Below are 14,612 nucleotides of genomic sequence, written 5' to 3'. Positions count from 1 at the left end.
GGTAGAGGGATTCAAACAGGGATTGGACGGATTCCTGAGGGATAAAGGGATCGTGGGATACTAAGGGAGGAGCTGGGATGTAACACAAGTATAGAAAGCTAACCAGGTAATAAGTATAGAAACCCAACAGGTCGTGCATGTGCAAGACCGGAGGGTTAGGACTACGATGGGAAGATAGGACTTCAATGAGAAACCAAGGTGGCAAGGGAGCCCCTTCTGGTGATTCAGACAGGTCGTGACCTGTTTGGGCAGCCGCGGGAGCGGACTGCCGGGCAGGATGGACCTATGGTCTGACCCGGCGGAGGCACTGCTTATGTTCTTAACCCCCTGCTCTGCTGTTCCAAGGGAACTTCCTCGATGGCATGGAGACAAAGCAGAGCTTGAGCTTCCTGAAGGGTGGTCTGGGATGGATTGTGGAAGGATACTCTTGGAAGTTCTGGTGGAATCTGAGAGAAATGAAGAGTATCCTTCCCTGATGGACACCCAGAGGTCTGATGTTTCCCATCGATGGTAAAAATGATGGAGATGACCTATGGGAAGGGGAGAGGACAGAGGCAGAGTGATGGAGGTTATGCTCTGTTTGAGGTTGTTGCTTCTGCTGCTGTTGTGGTTTCAGCAGGTGCTTGAGTGTAAGGAGCTGCTCTGGGAAGATAACACCTCTGATAGGATGGAAGGGGTCGAGAAGGCTTGGAAGGAGCCGACTTAGGCTTAGATCCGACTATAGAAGCAAAAGATTTCTCATGCTCACACAGCTTCTTAGTAGCCACCTCAATGGATTCATCAAAGAGGTCATTGCCCTCACAAGGGATATAGGCCAGCCGATCCTGAATGTTAGGGTCCATGTCAATAGTGTGAAGCCAGGCAAGCCGGCGCATCACTATTGAGAAAGCAGTGACCCTCGAGGAAAGCTCAAAGGCATCATAAGATGACTGGAGAAGGTGTAATCTGAGATGTGCCAGTGAAGCAATGACTTGCTGGAACTCCAAAAGCCTGTGCTGAGAAAGGTCTTTAGTAAAGCCAGGTAGGATTTCAATAAAATATTTGAATTAAGTAGTAAAGATGAAATTATAATTCAGAACTCTGGAGACCATCATAGAATTTTGATAAAGCCGACAGGCCAAACTTGTCCATGGTCCTGCCCTCTCTGCCAGGAGGAACAGTAGCATAGATTGTGGAAGGTTGATTTCTCTTCAAGGATGATCTCACAAGAAGGGACTGATGATAGTTGCAATGTACAGTTCTATACCTTGATTCCAGCTTGCCTGAACAGCAGGAATGGAGTAAAAAGTCTCCAGGTTTCTCTTGAAAGTCTGGGAAAGAAGCCCGTTAAGAGAGTTTGAGAGACTCCACAGGAGAATGAGGTAAACCTATTTCCTCTAAATACTCCTTAAAGTACTTAGAACCAGAGTACAATTTAAGATCCAGGTCCTCAGCCATTTGACGGAGGAAAAGGATAATTGATCTGCAAGAGGATGGCCTTGAAAGGGACTTGAGAGGCTCCTAGAGTAGAGAATTTTATTTATTTATTTATTTATTTATTTATTTTATTTATTTATTTAGATTTTTATCCCGTCCTCCCAATAGCTCAGAACGGTTTACAAATGAACATACACAGTGCGGAGTAACTAGACATATAAGTAGTACAACAGGTTTAGTGGTTGGATTTAAAGTTTTTAGAGAGAATTGAATACAGGGAGATTAAGCAGAGAGAGAGAGGGGGAAATACCGTAGTTTAATTTACGGTAAGTTATAAGCATATAGATGCAACTTTTTCGTGGATAGAGTAAGAGAGGGTCATACTGGAGTTTCGGGAAGGAGATAGGAGAGTGGAGGGAGGGGCTTAAGGGGGGGAGAGACAGAGGAGATCTTTAATTGAAGAGGAGGGTCTTTACCGATTTACGGAATGCTAATAATGAGTTCTGTTGTCTAAGTTGGGGGGGAAGTTGGTTCCAGAGGTGTGGAATGAAGTGGCTGTAGGATCGTTTGTGGGCAGTTTCTGTGAGCAGGGATCTTCCGGGGGGGACGCATAGGCGTGTCTCTGACTTTGAGCGGAGGATGCGAGTGGGGTTGTAGATGGGAAGTTTGGATTTTATGTAGGAGGGGGTGGTGGAGTAGATTCTCTTGTGGGCAATTGTTAGGGCTTTGAAAGTACAGCGTTGGCTAATTGGGAGCCAGTGTTCAGCATGGAGTGCCGGGGAGATGGTGGGACCTCTCTAGAGTATTGATATCCCAGCTAATAAGACTTGGACGAGTCACTGGGAGAAGCGGAACCCTCAGGTTCTGCTATCAGTGTCCTCGATTGAGGGGTTTGAGGCCTCGAAGAGCTGGAACTCCTGGATAAGGGAGGCTTGTCTCTTGAAGAGGCCCTGTGCCTCGATGAGTGCCTCGTCCAGCGATGGGAATGTTGCCTGGAAGTAGGTCATGCTCGAGATCGAGGAGACTTCACCTTATGCCTCAAAACAGGCAAAGCCTTATGTGAGGATGAAGGACTGGAAGCTGTAGAGCTAAGACGAGACATCATAGAAGACTCGGTTGTTTGGATCGAGGTATCTCGAAGCACTCCCAAAAGACTTGGCTCCTTGTATGGAGTGTGAAGATTCCAGACCAGACATTTGCAAAGACTTGACTCCTATAGATTCAGCTCGAGGCGCAGGAAAGAACTCGACTTCCTTGAGAGACTGCCGAGTGCCCAGGCTGGACTGCAGGAAGCAGAGTTGAGGCAGGCCTATATTTGGTCAGTAACTGAACAAACTCCTGCTCCAAAATGGTCTGAATGGTAGCCTGCAATTGTGGATCCGAGTCTGAAACTGGACCACTTGCTGATGCTAAAGGCTCTAAAGGACAAAGAGGAAGAATGCCTCACCTTGGAGGAGTGCTTCTTGGACAGCTTAAAAACTACCACTGGAAGCCTCTGCTGAGGTATCTTGACCTGAAAAAAGTTCAGGAGAAAACTTGGCAGATTTACTCTAGGTCAAGGACATTCCAAATGAGGAAGATGTAATGAGTCGAGGTCGTGGAAGCAGGAGGACACCCTGTGGCAGACTTGACTGAATCGGAGATCGGAGTGGGGTTTCCGTACTGAAAATCTTCTCCACCTGCACTCGACAATGTTTAAGGGCTCGAGGTTGAAGGGTAGTGCAGCGAACGCACGACTCCGGGCAATGGGTAGGCCCCAAACTGAAGGCACCACCGGTGTGGATCAGTGAGGGAGATCACACGCTGACACTGGCTACACTTCTTAAAGCCCGAGACCGGCTGGGACATAGAAGGAAAAATAGCCGCTGCAAAAATCGAAGCCTGCGGGCTGAAGGTGCATGGCAGGCCCCGCCATCACTTGACAAAAAATAAATCTAAGAATTTTTTTTTTTTTGAAACAGCGACACTGAGCGATGACACGAAGTCTAACTAAGTTCAGTGCAGAGTGTCAAAGACGGACTTCTCAGTTCCGCGGAAAACTGAGGAGACGAGCCCTATGCTGGGCGGGAAGGCACTCGCGCATGAGTGGTGCAGCAGTCTCAAAACTGAGTTTCTTCAAGCAAGTCTACTTGCGAGGCTGTCTGCATCCGGGCTCCGTGGATGACGTTGCCCACATGTGAGAATAGGCTGCCTGCTTGTCCTGGACTAATAAGTGGCTTATGGACTATTTATTTATTTAAATTTATCATTTTTCAAACATCACAAGTATCCACTTGTTACAGCAAATCAGAGTATTCAACAACAACAAAAAGTTCCAATATTAACATAATAAAGGAAAATCCTTCCAGTATTTAAATTTTTAAATTGAAAAACATTCAAAAGAAATTGCTCAACTCTGAAAACCTCAATTGTACAGGGAGAGACAAAAATTTCAGAGATAGGGAGATATCATTAATAGGAAACAATAACCAATATAAATAAAAGAAATGGCTTAACGTGCATTTAAACTTCCGGTCATTAATTATTGCTACCTTCACAGCATTTTCTTAGTATCCAGAAAGCTATGAAGATGTTCAGACATATAAAATATATTTAATTCCGGAGCATCTTATCAAACATTTGCAAGGATAGCTAAGCAAAAAAGTTGCCCCCAGACTCTTATTTCCTCTCGCATAGCAAGAAACAACTTCCTCCGATCTTGCATAGATTTTGTCACATCTGGAAAAGTCCAGACAGATTCTCTGGCCCAAAAACAGGTCCTGAGAGCATTGGAAGAAGGTTCTCATTATAGCATTTAGATCTTGTTTGAATGCTAAGGACAATATTAATGTACCATGATATTCAATATTTTCTTGAGTGGTTTCCAATATATCAGTCAGATTATTTAAATCCATAGAATGAGGTCCATCATTTCTTTTGTCCGGTAAAGATTCAACTTTTCTTGGAAGATAGAATACTTTGTTTATAGGAGGAATTGCTTTAAAACAAATTTTCACACATGTAACTGGAATTCATTGGCATAAAAATGTGGTAAAAGCCTAATTTAAGGTTTAAACAAAAGATTTGAACAAGTTCCTAAAGTCTACTTTTTAGTTGCTTCACCACATGCCCCCCCCATCCTAGTATTTTTGGAAAGAATAAAAAAAGCAATTCATGTCTACCTGTTCCACACCACTCAGTATTTCACAGACCTATTATACCTCCTCCCCTGAGTTGTCTTTTCCCAGCTGAAGAGCGCCAATTGCTTGAGCCTTTCCTCATAGAAAAGTTATATCCCTTTTATTTTAAAATGGCTCAGAACTCAGCATTGTAGTCTTAATGTCCCCTTTACATATTTTGGATTTTTGAAATCTGTCAGTATCTGAAATGAAACTTCAAGGTCACCATATATTATAATGCCACTTTCTCCTTGCCCATTTGCCAGTCTACTAGATACCAGCTAGGTAGACAGTTATACCACAGGAACCTTTCAAGACCTAGAATATATTGAGACAAAGGATAACTAACTTACCAGGCCATTTTTCTATAGCTTGATATATAGAACAGACTAAAGCAAAAAAGTCATATTAAACATACCAGTGCAGTTGCGTTCATCTGCCTGGAGCTCCCAGCCAGCACTGCATGAACATTGTATACCCCAAGTTGTATTTACACATTCTTGCATGCAGCCTCCATTGTTCAAGGAACAATTGCCACCTAAGTGAAAAAAGCCATAAGATGAACACAAACCCCGTTTACATAGCCCATACACTCAAAACTCCTAGAAACTAGTATAGCAGTTAAGTTTTCAAACTGTGTACTGTAATTGATGCATTGAACACCCCAAATTTAAGATACTGAAGAGTGAAACCTTAAATTCTCAGTCTTGGGGGGACCTTACGTTCTCACCCAAATAGTTGTATGGAATACACTCTCCACTGTGCTATCTTGTCTCCCATTATGTGGAAAGTTGACTTTCCAGCCTCAAGGAAAGGCTGAAATCTAAAAAGAACAAAATGGGAAAGATGGCCTGGGAAAGGGAAAAGGAATACAATTCAAAAGCTAATTTAGGTGTTTAAAAGTAAACACTTGGAGGGATTGTGCTAGAAGGAATATAACTGGGAAGCAAGAAAGACTAGTAGAAAAGGAAGTGTAAAGAGACAAATCCCTATTATCGTGTTTGATATTTTTAATAGACACCCCCCCCTAAGTGCAGTATGGGTGGAACAATTTGGACATCTCCTCCCCCCCCCCAGGAATCTTGATTGATCATAAGCTTCTTATGAGATGCTCAGTTTGCATAGGTTGCAGGTTCTTTCCTGTAGTGAATACTTGCCCCCCCCCCCCAATAAAAAAGCCAAGTTCTTAAGTCTATGCCCTATTTTCAGCCAAACTTAGACCTAGATGGATAAGCTTAAGTTTAAGCCCCCAAGTTAAGAGTTCTCAGCTAAATGTTTGTCCCTGCTATTCATTTGCCTAGGTGAGCCTAGTGCTGACAATCAGGACTACTGTATAGACATCTTTGCCATAATATCTAAATTTTTTAGCTTTAAATATTTTTGCACAAAACCCAATTTATTCAAGATTAAGGTAAAAAGGCGAAACAAAATCTTCCAGCAAAACACTATAGGCTGGTCTGAATAATCTTTACTTTCCATGACTGAGTACTAGCCAGTTTCTCAATGTCTCACTTTACCAAAGTTCAATTTGATATACCGCAAACAGGTTAGAATCTCAGCAGTTTACAATATAAAATTTAAAAGGGGAAGATGGACAATTATCAAAATTGGAGAAATAAGGAAAGAAGAATGGGAGGGGCCTCAGGCATTAGGCACCTCCCTCTATCCAAGATACCAAGGGAGGATCCTAAAACCCTGATTTGTCAAGCTAGAAGGAGGTGCCCAAGGCCTGACTCAAGACATCTATGGCCCCACCCCTTGGGAGGGGCCTTGGGTGTCTCAACCAATCAGGGCCTTTGGTCACTCGCTGTGCATCACATGATGCACCAGGGAGGAGAAGGCCTGTCATTTAGACAGGTGGGCCTGAAGCAGGAGCTTGAGAGCGGGCTTCCCGTTTCCAATGTTAAAAAGGTATGGGGTAGGTCTGTGGATGTTCGGGGAGGGGCATCCCTCCTGCCATTTGTTTTGGGTTGGGAACAGCAGTGGTTTGGGGTGCTGCTTTTATTGGGTGTCATTGGTGAGAGCTGTCATTGGCAGTGGGGACTTTGATTTCAAATATATTTATTGAGTTTTTGTAACCAAAACAGAGTTACATAAAGAGCAAAGAGAACAAGTGAACAAAGGGGTTCAAACGAACCATCCAGGTATCAGAAGAATACATAATACAGAATGCATATGATATGATATTTATAATATTTAGTTACAAAAAAGAAAAAATATAAGGAAAACCTGGAGGCTCAAAAGAACCAACTGTAGAACCTGGAGAGGAGAAAGGAAGAAGAGAGGGAAACTAAGAGAAGGTGAGGAGAAAGAGGTAGGTCAAGTAGAAGATGGAAGAGGGAGGCCAGTAATGAAAGAGATATGAATAAAGAATGATGAGTAATGAGTAAAGAATACGGGGCGGACATCCCATGCCAACCTGGAGTAATGAATAGAAAAGAGAAAGGGAGAGAAATTTGGGTATGATCAAGATCAAGAGAAATTAAAGGAAAGACAACAATTAAGGAGAGTACTGTTGGATAGGTTCCCATATCTTGGAAACGCGCTGCAGTCTGTTTGTAAATTCAGCAGCTTTCAGCTCATAGGAATGAATCATGAGAACAGTATTCCACCAGAAAACAACATTAAGCAAATCTGCAGATTTCCAATTATGGAGAATCATTTGAATTGTTAAAGCAATTAAAATGTTAAGAGCTTGTTGACTGGTGGAAAGGGGGTCAGACACAGCCAAGGTTCTGTAAAGCAAGATATCAAAAGAGAACCCCGATGAAATAGGGAGAATACGTTGAATAAGACGCCATATTTGTGTCCAGAAGTCCTGAAGAATAGGACATGCATATATCATATGGTGGAGGTCCCCTAACTCCGAAGCACAATGCCAACACCTATTGGAGTCTCTAATGCCAGCCATATACATCTTGTGAGGAGTCCAAAAAACTTTGTACGCAAGAAAATAAAGCGACTGAGATAAACTGGCGGATGCTGTCGGCCGAATTATTTTACTAAAATAATGGTCCCAGTCCTGATCGGATCCCTGCCAAGTGGAGTAGGACAACCAAATATCTGTAGACCTCTTGGATCTAGGGTATAAATGTGATCTGAGTTCTTTATAGAAAAGGGACGTGGTATGACCTAGTTCTAGAGCTAATTTTGAGAGTGTCATGAAAGGAGAAGTTTGGGTATATGAAAAAATGGATGGGGAGCATTTAAGTAGACAGTGAGAGAGTTGAACCCAATGATAGCATTCCGTTGTAGGTAAGTCAAGCCTGTCCATGAGCTGAGCAAAAGAAAGGAGTTTACCATTATCTATGACCTGATTTAAAGTCCATATCCCTTTGTCTATCCAGGATCTCCAGCGAATAGGGTGATTGTCAATACAAAAAGAGGGATTGTACCAGAGAGGAGAACCATTCGTGTTGCGTCTATCGGATCCAGAAATACGATCAAAATGCTGAGCCGCTTGGAGGGTGGCATATATGGTGGTAGATTTACAAGGTAATGAAGAAGCAGAGAGGAAGACAAGTTAGATAATGGGATCAGACTGACAAGGTGCTGTTCAACTCGAAACCAGGCAGCCAGTTCTTCAGAAAGACTAGGATCCATTGTCCAGAATGAACTATACCGCATAAACGAGGCTATATGATAGAGAAAAAAGTCCGGAGGCAGTGGGGACTTAATGGGACAGATTTTGCATGTATAAACATGCAAATGAAAAAAAAAAAAAGGCAGACCTCTAGACAAGGTTTTTACAATTGCTAAAAACCTTTTTTTAGGAATAGCCAAATGTTAGTGCATCAACTGCTTGGCTATTTTGCATGGGGTTTCAGCTAATTTGCATAGCTGGATCTGCTGTAGACCATTTTGTGCAACGGGTCCATAAGCGATAGTTGCTAAAGCTGTGAAAACAGGTTTTGTGATAATTGCCGACTTTAAATGCATCCCCCACCACGAATTGCAGAAAATGACTCCATAATTGGAATAAACTATCATCTGCATAACAGTAAAACCTAACTGATAGGACCTGGCAAAGAGGGTGTAAAATAGATGTTAAACACAGCAGACAGCAGAATCTAATGACGAATAGTGTCAAATGTTACAGAAATGTCTAACATAGTCATTAGAAAGGACACAACCTGGTCAAGAGTGCTCAGCGTGGAAACCGAACTGATAATCCAAAGAGCTATTTTCATCCACACAAAAAAAACCCACAAAAAACTTGGCAGTTGCCACAGAACAATTTTACAGTATTTTGTAAGAAATCCAAGTTAGGAAATAATCAAAATCCTGAGACTTGGTTTAATATGCTGAACCTGCATGGTATACTTTTAAAGAAAATTCCATCCAACACCTCTAGTTCTCATATTAGCTCTATTAGAGACCAAATAGATGTGGGGCTATTTAACACGCTTAAGAAGGCTTTCATGTTTGCCCAATAAATGTGTTTCCTGAATAAAAAACTGTAGCACACAGGTGCATTACTTTTAAACAAAAGTTGCCTTTTCCAGAGAGCATTCAGGCCACCTACATTTAAAGATAAATCTACATTCCATTCCTTGACATTAGATAAGTAGTTTTGTCAATCCTAATAAAATTAATCTTTGTACCCCATAAACAGTCATTCCCATCCCACTGTCCCCATACATTGAAACTTGTTCCAATTAGAGAATGACATGGGGACAAATTTGTCCCTGTCCCTGCAGGAACTCAATTTCCCCGTCCCCGCAAATTATATCACTGTCCCCGTCCCTGCCCCATTCCTGCAAGCTCTGGCTTAACCACACAAGGCTCGAATACTTATGATTCCAAGTTTCCAAGTTTATTCAATAATTTGATTAATCGCCTACTCTACATTCAAGGCGATGTACAAGATAATACTAATAATTATAAACAAAGGTCAAATATTATATAAATGGACAATATTACAAAAAGCAAACACAGTTTAAAAAAAAAAATTAAGTTGTTACTTATTATATCGAAACAATAGGAAAATTCATTAATGGTTACATTCTATATTAAATTCAAAAATACAAAGGTAAAAACAGGGGGGAAAAAAGACAATAAAAAAGATAGATAAAAATAATAAAAAAATCATTATTCACTAAAAGCATCATTAAAAAGGAAACTTTTGAGCTTAATTTTAAATTTTTCGAGGTTCTTTTCTTCTCATATATATTGGGAGATCATTCCAGGACCGAAAAAATAGTGAGACGTCTTGTATTGATGATTTTTAACGAGGGAATAGTTAATAGATGTTGATCCTGTGATCTCAATGTTCTAGAAGTGGTATAAGGAATTAAGACTATGGATGAAAGCAGGAGTTTGAGAAATAAGAGTTTTAAACGTGAGTAAGCATATCTTAAATAAAATACGGTGTGCTACAGGAAGCCAATGAGATTCTTTAAGTAAGGGTGTGACGTGGTCAAATTTTTTTGCATTATGAATTATTTTAATGGCGGCATTCTGCACAATTTGAAGACGTCTAATTTCTTTATGAGGTAAACCTTTGAATAAAGCATTACAGTAATCGAGTTTAGAGATGACTAAAGAATGTATCAGAATATTGAGGGATTTTGAACATAAGAATTTAGAAACTGAACGAATTTGACGTAGTCTGAAAAAAGTAGATTTAACAACATTACTTATATGGTCATGGAATGATAATTTATTGTCGAATATAACACCTAAGATTTTAATATGTTTTTGTATCTGTAATGGATTGCCATTAATCGAAATGGGGGTAATAAATGAACTACTATCCTTCCACGGAAATAGCATCGCGTTGGTTTTATGAATATTTAGTGATAACTTGTTGGTATCCAGCCAATGATGAATCTGATTCAATTTGTTATTTATTGCTATTATTTCCTGTGTATTCTTGGGGTCAATTGGATGTAATAATTGTATATCATCGGCATAGGCGAATACCGAAAAACCAATGGATTGACATAAAGTCATAAGTGGAGCAAGAAAGATGTTAAATAAAATAGGAGAGAGTAATGATCCTTGGGGGATACCGTAAGGTAATGTGAAATTGTTAGAGTTAGTATTGTTAAAGGTAACTATAGATGAGCGATTTTCAAGATAGGATGTAAACCAGCCAAGAACTTGATCAGTTACACCTATAGAGTTAAGTCTGTGTATTAAGAGAGTGTGATCAATGGTATCAAAGGCTGATGATAAATCAAGAGAAATCAATACAACAGAGGAGTGATGATCCAGATGACCAAGTATCATTGTAGTCAACCCAATCAGAGAGTGCTCTGTAGAGTGGTTTTGTCTAAACCCAGTTTGATTTGGGTGCAATATATTGGTTTTTTCTATGTATTCAGATAATTGATTATGTACAATTTTTTCTGTTATTTTTGCCAAATATGGGATGTTAGCAATTGGCCTGTAGTTGGATTTTATGTCTGGACCAACTTTTTGATCCTTTAAAATAGGTAAAATGATCGATTTTTTCCAGACTGTTGGAACTATACTATGTTGCAAACAAAAGGTAATTAATGTATGTATATAGGGACCAAAGATAGTGAAATATTTTTTGATGGTAATAGGAGGAATGGTTTCTATAAGGGATCCTTTAAGATTAACAGTTTTAATTATTAAATCTAAGTCTTTAAGACTAGGAAGTTTAAAGTAGGAGCATTTCGAATTTAAAGAAGAAGGCCTATCAGGATCAAGTGTTGAGATGGATTGTTGTTTTGGTATGAAATTTTTCCTGATATTAACTTTTTCGACAAAACAATCTGCTAATTCTTGAGCTGTAGGAAGGGGCTGAGTGACATGTGGCAAGTTTTTGGATTGCTGATTAATAGTTTTTAGAATGTTATAAAGTGTCTAAGTATTTTTGGCCTGAATAATTTGTCTGGAATAGTACGAAGATTTAGCTTGAGCTATTTTTTCTTTGTAGTATGTTGCCTGTTCTTTAAATTTTGATAAGGTGAATTGGTTTTTATTTTTCCTCCATATTCGTTCCAATGAGCGGAGTTGCTTTTTAATTAAATCTAATTCGATATTAAACCATGGATTGGTTTTCTTTCTATGTGAAATATTTTTTATTTGAGTTGGAGCCAATTTATCCATTAACATCTGGGTTGAATTATGCCATTTAAAAATAAGATCATCTATAGAGGCTGAATCAAGATTTCCGAAGTCAAGGCTAAAGTTTGAAAGAATTATCTCTGATGAGAGTTTACTTAAATCTCTAAACTTCCTAACTAGAGGAGTATCTTTTAGTTTACGCAGTGTGGCTTCAAAAGTAGCTGATATTACAAAGTGGTCAGACCAAGGTACAGATTGAGAAGAGTGAAATTGAATTTGAAATTTGTTTAATGAAGAAGTAGAAGATAGAATCATGTCAATCGTGTGACCTGCTATATGAGTAGGAACTGAAAATAGTGGAGCGAGGTCTAGCAATCCCAAATGTGAAAGAATATCTTTGGTAAAATTATTATTATAATCTTCGAAATGGATATTAAAATCCCCTAAAATTAAGGGGTTGATAGTTGAAGAACCAAAGTCAAATAACAAAGATTGTAAATGATATAGATTATTGCTATTGATTGGTGGGGGAAGGTAAATTAAAAGAACATCTAGCTTAGGTTTGGTCCGTAATGAAAATTGAAGATATTCTATTGGGGAGTTTAAAGAGGAAGAATCTAAGCTATTTACCAAAGAGTTTCTATAGATGACAGCCAGACCCCCACCCCATTTTTGTAGTCGGTGGTTAAAGATAAAGGAAAATCCTGGGGGGCAGGCATAAGTAAGGTAAGCTTCCTCACCCTCGGAGAGCCAAGTTTCTACTAAACAAAATATATCGTAGGATGATTCTAGAATTAGATCTTTCACCAGATGATGTTTATTTTTTAAGGAGCGAACATTTAATAATCCTATTTTTGTTTGATCAAATTTTATTGAATCAGAGGTTTTGATTTTTATTAAATTCGGGTTTTGAGCTGGCTGTAATGTGTTATAAGGAGAAACTTTTAGTAAGTTTTGGAGGTCTCTGCCTATATAAGACAGGGATTTCAGATATAGGGATATCCATTTCCAAAAAGTATTTGGTTGGAAATTGCCTAAAAGTGCTAGGGGTTAAAATTAAACTAAGATAAAAGTTAAATATTAAGAAGAGAAGCCAGTCAGTAGTTCACGTTAAGCCCTGCTATTCCAGTTTGAAACTGCTGGCATAGCAACAGGCAAAAAGATTGCAATCTAGGTGCTTGATTCCCCCCTGTTTGGGATCCAGCAGCTTTGCTGGTGGGTGATGAGTATGCCGCTAAAGCTGGATTTAATGCATAGCTTTCTCTTTGGATATGTGCTGTAGTTTCCCCTCTTTATAAAAAAATCATGATCTAAGAATGTTGCCATTTATAAGGTGTTGCTTTCCCTTGAATGTTCTTTCTTTCTATCAATTGTAGTTTCAACCCCTCTTCCCTTTTGTTCCAGTTCAATGTCTTTATAAATTGTCATTTCCCTTGGTTTGTTTTTGTTCATATTGTATTTTAATCGGCGCATTCTTTTGGTGTTTTTTGTACACCACCTAGAAGGCGTGATTAGGCAGTATAAGAAATTTTAAATAAACTTGAAACTCTTACCTGCTGCATCAGGGGTCTAAGTTCCTGGTGGCATCTCAAGGTAGACCAATTCCTGAAATACTTTAATGATATAGTAGTCCCATCATATAGTTAGCAATGCCCTAGCTCTGGAGAGCACTTGCTTTTAGGTTAGGCACAAAAGCAAGCAATATCCTTAGGCTTATTGAAGTTGGTGGTCCCAAAGCTCTAGGAGCTTGCTCGAGCTGTATTTCTGCTGGATTCAGGGTTTGAGCCTGTTCCTACAGGATTGTGCAAAGTATTCGCTGCACTATGTCTTCCACCTTTGTATGATCTGGAGTCTCTGGCACTCCTCAAAAATGCAAATTAAGGCATCTTCCTCTATTTTGCCTAACAAGTGATCGCTCTCCCTACATTTCTGACCAAAATTAGCAAGGTTTTGGCCTACTCTTCAACATGAGTCTCTGCTTTTGTTAGCCTGTTGCCCAGTGCAGTTATTTCGCCACACAGTTTCAGCCTGAAATCCCTTAAGTTTTTAATTTCTGCCATCCACCTCATAGCTCTGTCTGGTGATCTAAAATCACAAGGAGAGGTGCTAAATGTTCACTTTGTTGCTGTGATGCACTCAATGCTTCTACCTTCTGCATGGATGCCAAGTTCTCCTGCTAAAAGTCCTCTGGTAACTGATTAATATAATTGAAGTTGGCCAAGTTGACTATCATGGCTTCGATGCCATAGGTCTGGAGTAGATGGTTTAAGTCCTGATCTGGCATCTTTACAGTGGCTGCGATCTGTATATTTTAGCAATTATGCTCAGGGGCCTATGGAGCTTGAGGATCAGGCTGCCGTCATGCCTCCCTTTGTGGTTTCAGAGCAGTGCCCTTGCTTTGTGTATTGCTCCCCTTGGTTTTAATTGGGGTTGTTCCCAAGCACACATTTCTACCTGCAGATAAGGTCAAGGCTGACTAAAAATGACACTTTACCCCTTTAATAGTAACTGGAATTCTGTTCACTAATGAAAATGGAAGCTTGAGAAGAAAAGTGTGATTAAAAGGTAATACAGGACCTGAGAACAGGATGAGACATGGAAAGGTGGTGCCAAGTGTGCTCGAATGCTTTACTTATGAGAACTCCAATTTGCTCAATGCTGCACATCTCTAGACAGTCCTCCTAAAGGAGGTGAAAGTGTACAGAAACTGCTAGAGTTACCACAAGTGCTTGGTTCATCAGTTCCATCGAGGCAGTCTGCTTTTCCATCACACAGCAATGACTCCATGATGCATTTCTCATCACATCTGTGCATGCCTTCAACACAAGATACTGAAAGGGGGAGAAGAAACATGGTTTCAGAGCTGGAAACTTGTACTGTTAGTCACATATGTCCTATTACGGCTATGGAAGTTTACAAGGTTACAGGATGGTTATACTTTCCAATGCAGAAATACAAACATCCCCTCTTCATATTTGCAGGTTCAGAACTCAAACT

The 14,612-nt window shown here is 39.9% G+C and overlaps 1 protein-coding gene across 1 annotated transcript in view; it reads right to left on the bottom strand.

The window, feature by feature from the left end:
• LOC117346133 (low-density lipoprotein receptor-related protein 2-like) overlaps nucleotides 1-14,612 on the bottom strand; it is a 266,925-nt gene that overhangs the window by 213,849 nt on the left and 38,464 nt on the right. Inside the window, exons 5-6 of the mRNA XM_033915540.1 lie at nucleotides 14,336-14,446; nucleotides 4,993-5,112 (exon numbers count right to left, since the gene is read on the bottom strand). Coding sequence (XP_033771431.1) covers nucleotides 4,993-5,112; nucleotides 14,336-14,446 — 231 coding nt within the window. The remainder of the gene's footprint in view (nucleotides 1-4,992; nucleotides 5,113-14,335; nucleotides 14,447-14,612) is intronic.

The sequence above is a fragment of the Geotrypetes seraphini genome, chromosome 1 (assembly GCF_902459505.1).
Source record: "Geotrypetes seraphini chromosome 1, aGeoSer1.1, whole genome shotgun sequence".
NCBI lineage: Eukaryota > Metazoa > Chordata > Amphibia > Gymnophiona > Dermophiidae > Geotrypetes > Geotrypetes seraphini.
The sequence above is the reverse complement of the archived record's forward strand: the minus strand, read 5'-3'. Positions and strand labels throughout refer to the sequence as shown.